Source organism: Halyomorpha halys, unplaced genomic scaffold (genome assembly GCF_000696795.3).
Source record: "Halyomorpha halys isolate HHAL.00 unplaced genomic scaffold, Hhal_1.1 Scaffold370.1, whole genome shotgun sequence".
NCBI classification, from domain to species: Eukaryota; Metazoa; Arthropoda; class Insecta; order Hemiptera; family Pentatomidae; genus Halyomorpha; species Halyomorpha halys.
In genome coordinates, this window is record NW_027107863.1 from 404,101 (window position 1) to 415,890 (window position 11,790).

Here is an 11,790-nt window from a genome sequence, read left to right on the forward strand (position 1 = left end):
TTGCACTCCAACCTATATTCCAGCACTATAGGCTATATTATTAGACTATAGGCTATATTATAGGACTATAGGCTATAATATTGGACTATAGGTTATGGAATCTCGGCTATATTATTGGACTATAGGCTATAATATTGGACTATAGGTTGTATTATTGGACTATAGGTTATATTATTAGACTATAGGCTATATTATAGGACTATATACTGTAATATTCAACTATATGTTATATTATTGCACGCTAGGCAATAATATATTATAGGACTATAGGCTTCACTATATTATTGGATTCTAGTCTATATTCTAGGACTATAGGTTATATTATTTGACTCTAGGCTGTATTATAGAACTATAGGCTATAATATTGAACTATAGGTTATGTTATTGCACTATAGGCTGTATTATTGCACTCTAGGCTATATTCCAGGACTATAGCCTATATTATTAGACTATAGGCTATATTATAGGACTGTAGGCTATAATATTGAACTATAGGTTATATCATTGGACTATAGACTATATTATTGGACTCTAGTCTATATTCTAGGACTATAGGCTATAATATTGGACTATAGGTTATATTATTGGACTATAGGTTATAGCGGTATTTTGTAAGGAAGTACTGTTACCAGAGCAATAGTTCTGCAAGGAGGTGATTTGGTCAGAATCACGCTCCACCGCCAGATTTTTCGACAATTAAGAGATAATTTTAAGATACTACAATTAAGATACTTTTCAACACAGTTCCTTATATATTTTAATTTTATATCATCAAAATTAATCAGCCGTGACCTACTGACTTAAAATTTGAGTCTGCAATTGCCCCAAGATATTTTAAATTGAATTATTGTCATCAATATTTATCGAATTCACAATAATAACATGACAAATAATATTCCACATTGAGATTTCAGGATTGACAAACAGGAATTATTACCTCCGATTCCAGGTATCTTACTTCAGCTTATCTTAATTCGAGCAGTGCCAACATTAACAGCATCCTTATTGAAACGACTACATAAAAGAGTTGGGTTCGAAAAATGTGCAATTTGTTTCTGATTCAGCTTTGCACAATGCAGTACCTCGTTGTTATGTTTTTAGTCGCTGCAGTACAGGTATCTAGAATATACATTATTTTATTGAGTACTTGTTTTTTTTTTTTGTAGATCAATTAATTATTTAATTGAATTTTTACTTGAAGTAGTTTTACTTATCTTAATAAATTTGTATTTATTTTGAACAGCTCTATTATTGTTGTACTTGAAAAGGGCTTCAGTGGAAGTCCTGGATAAAAAATAATTTGTTAGAAAAATACTCTTCATTTATGTTTATCTAAATTTCAATTTATTTACCACTAGATAATTCAGTTATGTAGCCTTCTAAAATCTCCAATGAAAAAAAAAATTAGTTATATACTTTTAAGTATAATTATATATAATTAAGTAACATTCTATTGCATTATATATTAAATATTACATGGATCAATTAGTTTTTTTTCTTTTGTTTATTCCTCCACAAAAGCCCTGAAGAAGACCTGCAGTGTGGGTCGATATGTTGGCCATTAATAAATAGTTAAAATTATGTTTTTATTGTTTTTCTTGACCGCATTTTCTTGACCTTTTTAAAATAATATTTTTTTTCATCCTTTTCTATATATTATTATTGTAAAACCCTTGTTAATTTTGTGATTTTTAAATATTGTGCGATTTAAGTATCTTAAGTCACTTCTTCCTTTTTTTAAGTAAATTTTCCAACCATGATTTAGGACGGTCGCTTCCTGGGGGTTTTAGTGGGGCGAGTCCAGCCGGGGAGGATTTCTTTGTTATGATCCCTAGGGAGTGAAACATGCGGTGTAAATAGTAAATTAATTTTTAAATTGGCTTTTGAATGAGTCTGGCACCCAGGACTGCTATACAAGATCCGTAAATTCCTACCCCCTACATACTTCCTCATTATCCGTTCTTATCTCTCCGACAGATTATTTAAAGTAAATTACAACAGCGCTTATTCATCCCTATTCCGTCAGTCTGCTGGTGTACCTCAGGGTAGTATCCTTGATCCTATCCTTTATACAGTTTTCATAGCTGACATCTCAATCCATCCTAACACTATTCTCATCACGTATGCCGATGACACATGTCTATTGTCAGTGAACAATAATCCTCACATTGTATCCCAAACCCTCCAATCCCACATCATCACCCTTAAAGAATAGTACCAAAATCGGAGGATTAAAATTAATTCCCATAAATCCCACCAAATCACATTTACCCTTCGTCGTGAACCCATAAACTCTTGCCCCACAGTATCATTTAATAATACCCCACTTATTCCTGTCGAAAAGATCCGTTACTTAGGACTACATCTGGACAAACGATTGACATGGAATCCTCATACAAGACTGAAAAGACAGGAGACAGTACGTCGATTCCGACTATTACAACATTTACTAGATAAACGGTCTAAACTTCCAATCCATTACAAAAGACTGATCAACATGACTATTATAAGGCCTATCTGGACATACGGAGTTGAGCTTTGGGGTTCCACTAAACCATCAAATTCCTCCCAAATCCAATCCTTACAGTTCAAAATCCTTAATGCTCCTTACTTTGTCACAAATCAAGTCATCCATCAGGACTTCAATGTCCCATATGTTGCCGATTTGGCCAGAACCAGATACCAATCCTTCCATAATAAACTTCCCAACCACCCAAATCCACTTTTTTCTAACCTGGCTTCTCCCTCATTACCTAATAATCCTCCTAGGCGTCTGAAAAGAAGATGGCCTCGAGACCTTCTCCTCTAGAAATATTATTGGAGTTCTATCAATGGTAGATTCTCCACATGTTTGTATCATGTCACTATTTCACCTACAGAAAATTTACTTGTTGTATATATTTTTAAACATAACAAATGTAAATAACAATAAATAAATTATTAAAAAAAATTTAATTATTAATTGTTATTCAGTAATCGTAAAACTGATTATTGTGCATTATTTTTATTTTAGAAGAAGAATAGAACTGAATAATGGGCAAAAATGCTCGAAACGTCAGAATGCGAAGGTAAAATAGAGAGTAATAAAGTGTGCTATATCTTCCTAAAAAAAAATTATAAAGAACAAACAAAAAAACTTTTGAAATATTAATACAAAACATATAATTTCTAATGGAGTAATAACGGTTTTGATTAAACTGGCTCTGACAATTTAAAATTTGGTATTATTTTATATCAAAAAGGTATTGAAATATTTTTACATGGCTTAAATAAAGAATATCTAAAAAATCTCCCGCTAAAACATATTTAAATTTTTATTATTTAAAAGTAATAAACAGTCCCCACTGAGATATATAATAATACTAATGATATATGGTTTACAATGTATTGTACTATAAGTACAAATTAATTTTATTTATATATGGTATTCAATCAATAGCATACTTCACAGCGACGTTGAGTATGTGTCCACTAGCTTTATAAAAAATATAACTAAAAGTAAAAAGACGAAATATCCACAAAAAATTAATTGAAAAGAGAGAACATTTGATTGTAATGTTTGTAAATTTGGTGGAAATTTACTTTGCACCAATGTTAAGTAAGCGATCCACTGGTTTCTGAAATAAAGTTTTTCATAAATCAAACTTAAATCGATTTACTTTAGCAAATATAATGAAAACTACTATTCCTACGATGGTAAAGGTCATAAACTACTTTATATTACGTTAAACCAGCTTTAATGTGAGTGCTAATAGACATCTGTACGTCAAAAAGTTCCTGAGATATAGATTTCTCAAAATGAATTAACTAGCTACTAATCTTTTTTAGTACATTTTTATGAAATGTTGCTTTTTAAAAGACTATATCTCGAGAACTGTTAGACGTAAATAGCTCTATTAGGGCTAATATTTCAGCATATTTACTCTTTTTTAAATAATGTCCTTTTTAGATTTCTAGTGTTGTTAGTAGTTTTTAAGATATAGAGCTCCGAATGAAAAATTAATGTTTATTTAAGGTTTTGAAACAGTCGCCATTTTTTATACCCCCTACTTGGCAGACTTATCAATTTTGACTAGTAATTATACATAGTTTTCATTAAAGTAATCAAAAATTGGGGTGAGATAACTGCCTTTTTTCTTCCCGGCTCTTGTACTATACGGGGTATTCAGTCCAGGACAGTCCACTATGGCTATGCCACTGCTGCCTATCCATTTTTTTGGAAGAAGATAGTTGACACTAAAAAACCTATTTAGTGTTAACCAACGTTTCGTCCATTTTACAGGGCTTCGTCAGGTCTAAATGAAAACAAAATACAAACATTGTAAGAAGTGACAGGATATTAGAATAAATATGTAAAGAAAGTAAATGAAAATATGATAAAATTTTAAATAAAGAACTGTATCACAGTGGGCTGTATTAGTAATATTAGTAATTAGTTTTCGATGCATCTATATTTATACTTCTTTAAGCTTTTATTTTTTGTTTAATAAAAAAAATTTTTTTATATATGTTCTTACTTAATTTGTATATGTATTCTAATTTTCTATTACTTCTTACAATCTTTGTATCTTGTCTTTAGCCTTGTTGAATCTCTACAAAGTGGGGCGAAACGTTGTTTAAAATTAAATAGTTTTTTCTACTATTTTGTACTTTTATTGACCGCCACCCGGGTTATCCTTCTATAATTCAATTTTTGTTTTATTTGATTTGTTACTAATTTATTTATAATTATTTGGAAGGGGGTACCATTTAATCTTTAAAAGGTACAATAGGGGTATTCATGATCTTTGGTTTAACATGTTGTAAATGGAAAAACTCATGTTAAATCGAAAAAAAATTGCCTTCTTTTGTCGTGGTAAAACGAAATAACATTTAACATGGCTGAGAGTCTGTTACTTGGTCTGTTAAATGGAGAATGACGTCACACAATAGACCAGTTGAGCTCGCTACCATTTTTGTTGTGACAGCTCAGTTTTTTTGTGTTTTTGTGGTATTCATATCCCTGTTATTAAACCAGAATGGATAATTTTAATGATACATTTGAGAAAAAAAAACAATGTAATTTCATTCTACTATCTGAAAATTTGTAAACGCTCGCCAGATAAAAATCTCACTATATGAACCATGTAATTATTCTTAGGGGACATATGTCCCAGAATAAAGTTATTTTTTCATTTCATAAGCTAAACTTTCACACAAATTCCACTTTTCACTCACTCTAGGCATATTGTAATTAATTACTTAAATCAAAACTGAAGTAAACAATAACATGAGGGTCTGGAAGGAAGGTTATAAACATAAAGGCTTATACAACAAGTGGCTGAGAAAATCCGCTAGGGGCTCTTATGCATTTAACGTTTAACATGACTTCAAATAGGGCTGCTCACAATCTTATAGTTATAACATTTAACATGGTAAAACATTTAACATTTAACACAACATCATGAATACCCCTAATGTTGCACCGTGGTGCATCCCAGCACTCGGTGAGCACCCTTTGGAGTGCCCTTATCCTTATCCTCCTGCGTCCGTCCGGTAGGTCCAGCCCTTCTGGTCCACCCGGGGGTATACTCTTCCAGCACGCAGGACTACTACTTCTACTGCGTTTACTTCGTCTACTTCTCCGCCTTTATCTTCTCCTGCTGAATCGCTGATCTCACGTGGTCAAGCCCTTAGTCAGAACAAAGGCAAAGGTTCAAGGGCTTAGAGACACACGAATGTAACTAACGAATATATTGGGATAGCAAAGATGTATCTCCTGTTACACGTTTGTAACAGTAACTAATATATTTTTCATGTTAGATACATTTCGCTAAAACTTGAAGTAAACAGTTTGTAACACATACGTCTTTGTAAGATTATGTAGGTTGTCCTCCAACACAGAAAATAACGGAATCGATTAAGAAAATGAAGTTACGTTCTTCTATCTCTAATGCCTCGAGTTAATCATTGATTTAGAAATAATTTAACCAAAAAAATATTAACGATTTTTATATCTATTTCAGTATCGATTGAAATATCGATTTTTAATAGAGAAAGTCAGTTAAATAGAAAATATTAAGTTGTATCTATTGCAGTATCGATAAGAATATATAAATTGAATAATATATATTCCAGTATAGATGTATCAGTTTAAATGCTTGTATATAAATAGATTATATCGTTATTTAATTGATATTTAAATCGATTTTTAATCAATATGAGTATCGACATCTAATAGGTTAAATTTTGATGTTTAATCGGTTGAATATAGAAATTACCTAAATTTTATAATATTTAGTGATATCTATTACAGTATCGATTTTGAATATCAGTATTTCGTAATCTTTGTTCGAATATATATGTAATATCAGTTATATATCGATATTTAAAATAGAAAAATATTATTGATTGATGATAAATATTTACATATATAGGAAGATGGTCAGGGTTGTGGTCACAATGAAACTATTTAGTTTCATTTTGTATCTTTTTAGCTCTGATGAAGCCTTGCAAAGTGGGGCCAAACGTTTGAAAATAAAGTAGTTGTAAACTATTTTCGTTTCTCTTGTGACCGCAACCCTGACCATCTTCCTATATATCAATTTTTACGGTCAACTATATATACATATATAAATATTTACAGTATTTAGTAATATCAATTGCAGTTATTATTATTATTGGCGCGACAGACCATAGAGGTCCAAGACCTAGCGCGATGTATGTAGGAAATACATCACGCGTCTTATGACGAGGTTTTCTAGGGTGGGTTCGTCACTCCCACGCCTATTTTTGTGAGTGCCACCCATTGGCAATGGCACCTATGGGCCTCACAAATGCCCGGGGGGAGGTTGTGAGTGAGTATTGCATATTTATATGCTTGAAAATATCCCGGGTAAGGCCGGGGACTCGATCTCGTAACCTTCGGGTTGGTAGACTGGCGTGTTACAAAGCTGCTATCGTGACCCCCTAATCGATTGCAGTATCGATTTGAATATTGGCATTTAGTATTATCTATTCCAATAATGATATGATATGATGAAATTTTTAAATTACCGGAAACTGAAATTATGGTTTACTTGATGCTTTCAATCTTATATGAAATAAATTCTATTTGCCTAGGTTGAAATTGAAGAACTGCCAGAAAAAACTCCACTTTTCAAAAATTTCCAATTCTTAAGGAATGTTAAAGAACTAAACATTTTTTTAATCATAACAGCTTCCTTTAAGTACCAATATACACAAATATATATATGTTAAATACTCTGTAGGCATCACTAATGCTATCAGAATAGCAATTAGTATAATTGACTCGATATAACCATAAACAAAATACCACAAGAATTTTTGTTATGTATGTATATGTGATTTTTGTTGCAGATAGAAGCAGGGATTATCCAATGGAAAAAAATAGACGAACTGAAAGCGTCACTTGATGGTTATAATAAAGCCGCAGAGAAACTGTTTCTATTGACACTAGAGACCATGGCCGATAACAAAGTGAAAGCATTACAGTTTATCGACCAGCTTTCGCAAAGTAACTCTTTGACAACTTCCTCACTGAATCAGACATCGTGTTATAAATCTCTTTTCGACATAAATCGCCTGCAGAGGTCGTTTCAATATGAACTTATTAGATATCAGATACCGTTGGAGAACCTCATTGCAGAACTTTATGGAAAGTTAGAAGGAATAAACAACACCATTAATATTTGCCAAGATCTCGCCGATAGTAAGTATTCAATTTGCAAAGTTATGAATACAAATGATAGTTGCGAAGAGGAGACCGATATGTGGCTGGAAGAAGTTATAAATATAATTCGTTGTCAATTTTCTCCAGCATGCAACAACCATATCTTGACCAAGCGATCGGCTGCGAGTAACTGCCCTGTTGGTACCTTTGTGTGCGATTCGATAAAATGCATTCCTCCAAAGTCAGTCTGCGACGGGATGCCGGACTGCACTGACGGCACTGATGAATCTAGATGTTGTCATCACCATAATCACTTCTACTGCAGAGAAAAAGATGCCTGCATTAATAACATGAAATTATGTGACGGCGTAAACGATTGTGGGGAAAGATCAGATGAAAGCCATTGTGGAAAAATACTCATGAATAATTGCAGCATCGAACATGGCATGCATCAATGCGATACTATGAAATGTATTGGAATGGAAAAAGTTTGCGATGGAAACCGGGACTGCCAAGACGGTTCTGACGAAGGTATTCAATGCGGGATGGGGATTTGTCCAGAAGAGTGCACCAAGAAAGGAGGGGTCTGTTTCCACGGTCCGCATGGCCTGCACTGCTTCGCGCAATGTCCCCTGGGCACTTTTGAGACCCTGGAAGGGTGCTCGGCCCACCCTCTGCCTGGTGATCGTACCGTCGTCGAGCTCTTGGAAGAGATACCCGGTTTGGCTTACAAGCAAAATGTCAAGTTCGCTTACCTCAAGATGAAAGCAAGTGCCGAACTATCCAAAATGATAAGTGATGTCTTGAATTGCCTGGATCCGTATTATCCCGTCCTCAACAAAGTACTTAGTTTTCCCATTTATAACACCACCGATGTGGAACCGATTCCTCCGAAATCAGTAGAGAAGACTCAAATTGGTAATGTAGTAAACTAAAATGATGCATTAATCATTAACGAATCTATGTATTAGGTAAAGTTGAAATTATAATATATATATTATGAAATTATAATATATATTTCTAATTTTGTTTAACTTCTTTGAACGTGTGATCTTCAGCACAAGTTCTATCAAACTTTCACCTATGTTCTTAAATCCTTCATAACACATTAGTTCATCAGTTTTTTCTAAACTTTAATATTTTATACTTCTTTTTCTTATTCCCGTATTGTCTTGCATTTTGACAATATAAGATAGGCATTATATCTCTTTTCATTCATTTATGCCTCCCTACATACTCCCATTTCTCGAAACAATTTTTCCATATTACCTTTCGAGCTTATCAAATTGAATAAAAGTAATATTTAATGTAAACGTTCATCATAGTTTCGCACAGACTCTGCAATCTCAGAAAAAATCCAACAAAATGGTGATGTTCGTAAGGATACCCAATGAAATCGGTTTAAGTGGGGATGATATTGTTAGATACAGATTTCAGTCAACAGGGTTGTATAAGATATATTTAATTTACTTTATACAAAGGGACAACAGAGACTAAGATTTGATTAAAAGATTAAAAGATGAAGATTTGACTAAACTTTGACTAGTAATTATACATAGTTTTCATTAAAGCAATAAAAATTGGGGTGAGATAACTGCCTTTTCTTCTTCCCGGCTTTTGTACTATACATTTTTGCATTACATTTGTGCCTATTCATTTTTTTTGGAAGAAGGTAGTTGACAGTTGACCAAAAAAACTATTTAATGTTAGCTAACGTTTCGTCCACTTTACAGGGCTTCGTAAATACAAACATTGTAAGAAGTGACAGGATATTAGAATAAATATATATAGAAAGTAAATTCAAATATTATAAAATTTTAAATAAAGAATTGCATCACAGTTGGCTGTATTTATTAGTAATATTAGTAATTAGTTTTCGATGCACCTATATTTATACTTCTTAAAGCTTTTATTTTTTGTTTAATAAAAAAAAAAAATTTTATATATGTTCTTACTTAATTTGTATATGTATTCTAATTTTCTATTACTCCTTACAATGTTTTTTTTATTTTTTATTTATTGAAGTGTTTCGACCACTCAGGCCATTTACACTTGATTTACAAATTCGATTACAATTGGCATGTTTATACAGTAGAAATACAAATACAATTGAAATTACAAGATGAGAAATTTACATACATGACATACAATGTCAGTTGAAATAACAAAATGGGAAATTTACAATCACAATTACAATTACATGTTAACAACTACAATTTACACTTCACAAACTTATGACTGTTGTGGAGTCTTCTCTGATCATTTCCTGTACACATGAAGAGAATCGGTGAGACTCCAGAGCAACCCAGTAAGGATGTGCCCAACAGCGAGATCACTTTAGCAGCATCTACACATCGGTTCATCCTCCCATCTTCATGAGATGATAGTGAGTGAGTCGCGTATGTTCCATCCGAAGACGGGTTAATACATCTCTGTAGCAGATTCATGTTTCCATGAATGTTAGATGTTAAAGTCTATCTGTGGTAAGTTTTTTATCTTGCAAGATGGAATAGAGATCTTCAGGTATATTACATAAAGATTTGAGAGTGTTGTAAGCTCTGCATTCTGTCAGAATGTGTTTGACTGTAAGTTCTGTTCCACAAGTTTGGCATAATAGTGGAGGATCGCGGGCCATAAGGTAACCGTGGGTCAGGCGCGTGTGACCTATTCGAAGGCGCGTCAAAATCACATCCTCTTTGCGCACATCTCTAGTTGATGATATCCAAGGGGAGACGCCCCTTCTAATTTCCCTCAATTTGTTATTGGAAACATTTTCCTACGTTTGTACAATTTTCCACGTTTTTACAATGCTTGTATCTTGTCTTCATTTAGCCTTGTTGAACCTCTACATAGTGGGGCGAAACGTTGGTTAAAATTAAATAGTTGTTACTACTATTTTGTACTTTTATTGACCACCACCCGGTTTATCCTTCTACAATTCAATTTTTTTTTGTAATTGATTTGTTGACATTATATGTACAATGTCTATCTACACACTTATATATGACCACTCGACATCGGCGAGCCACTGGAAGAAGAGGAAGCTGACCCTGACTGAGACCAGGAGGTCTGGACTAGAGATGCGACATCGATAAAAAAAACATCGATGTTTTAAAACAACGATGTTCAATACAAAAACATCGATGTTAAAAAAACATCGACCAAAAAAACATCGATGTTCTTCAACATTGATGTTTTTTTAACCATTTCTGTATCATAAAGACTGTTCTAAACACTACGCATGCTCCGGCCAGTCAGAAGTGCTTTTTCAATCAACCATATGACATGGACTCCAAAAATCATCAATGTTTTAAATTATAGTTGCTTACAATACATTACCCAAAAAAATCGATGTTTTTGAACAACTATTTCAGAAACATAAGTCTGTTCCAACGATCCCGCGTCCAACGGCCTGCAAGTAGTGCTTTTTGAAACAAAGAAGTCGACATCAACTACAAAAAACATCGATGTTTTTAAAATATCGTTTCTTACAATACCTTACTCAAAATACATCGATGTTTTTGAACAACTATTTCAGAAATATAAGGTCTGGTTCAACGATCCCGCGTCCTACGGCCTTTAAGAAGTAGGTTTTAGAACTAAGAATCCAACATCGACAACAAAAAACATTGATGTTTTTAATATATCGTTGCTTACAATACATTACCCAAAATACATCGATGTTTATGAATAACTATTTCAGAAATATAAGGTCTGGTCCAACGATCCCGCGTCCTACGGCCTTTAAGAAGAGTTTTTTCAAAGAATGTGACATCACTAAAAAAACATCGATAATTTAAAATATCGTTGCTTAAAATACATTACCTAAAATACATCGATGTTTTTAAAATATCGTTCCTTACAATACATTATCCAAAATACATCGATGTTTTTGAACAACTATTTCAGAAACATAAGGTCTGTTCCAACGATCCCGGGTCCAACGACCTGCAAGTAGTGCTTTTTGAAACAAAGAAGTCGACATCAACTACAAAAAACATCGATGTTTTTGAAATATCGTTTCTTACAATACATTACCCAAAACACATCGATGTTTTTGAATATCTATTTCAGAAACATAAGGTCTGTTCCAACGATCCCGCGTCCAACGGCCTGCA

At 33.1% G+C, this 11,790-nt stretch overlaps 1 protein-coding gene across 1 annotated transcript; it reads left to right on the forward strand.

Moving 5' to 3' along the window:
* The first annotated feature begins 1,000 nt into the window (after window positions 1–1,000).
* LOC106681846 (uncharacterized) lies at window positions 1,001–8,696 on the forward strand. Its single transcript, XM_014422383.3, has 2 exons — window positions 1,001–1,115; window positions 7,360–8,696. The coding sequence occupies exons 1-2, from the start codon at window positions 1,041–1,043 to the stop codon at window positions 8,605–8,607; spliced, it is 1,323 nt and encodes a 440-aa protein (XP_014277869.1). The 5' UTR covers window positions 1,001–1,040; the 3' UTR covers window positions 8,608–8,696.
* Window positions 8,697–11,790: the final 3,094 nt, after the last annotated feature.

Bases quoted from the DNA above. Each gene is read 5' to 3' on its own strand.
- LOC106681846 (XM_014422383.3), top strand. From the start codon at position 1,041: ATGTGCAATTTGTTTCTGATTCAGCTTTGCACAATGCAGTACCTCGTT. The intron at 1,116-7,359 runs GTATCTAGAATA...TTTTTGTTGCAG, and splicing joins TTTTAGTCGCTGCAGTACAG to ATAGAAGCAGGGATTATCCA.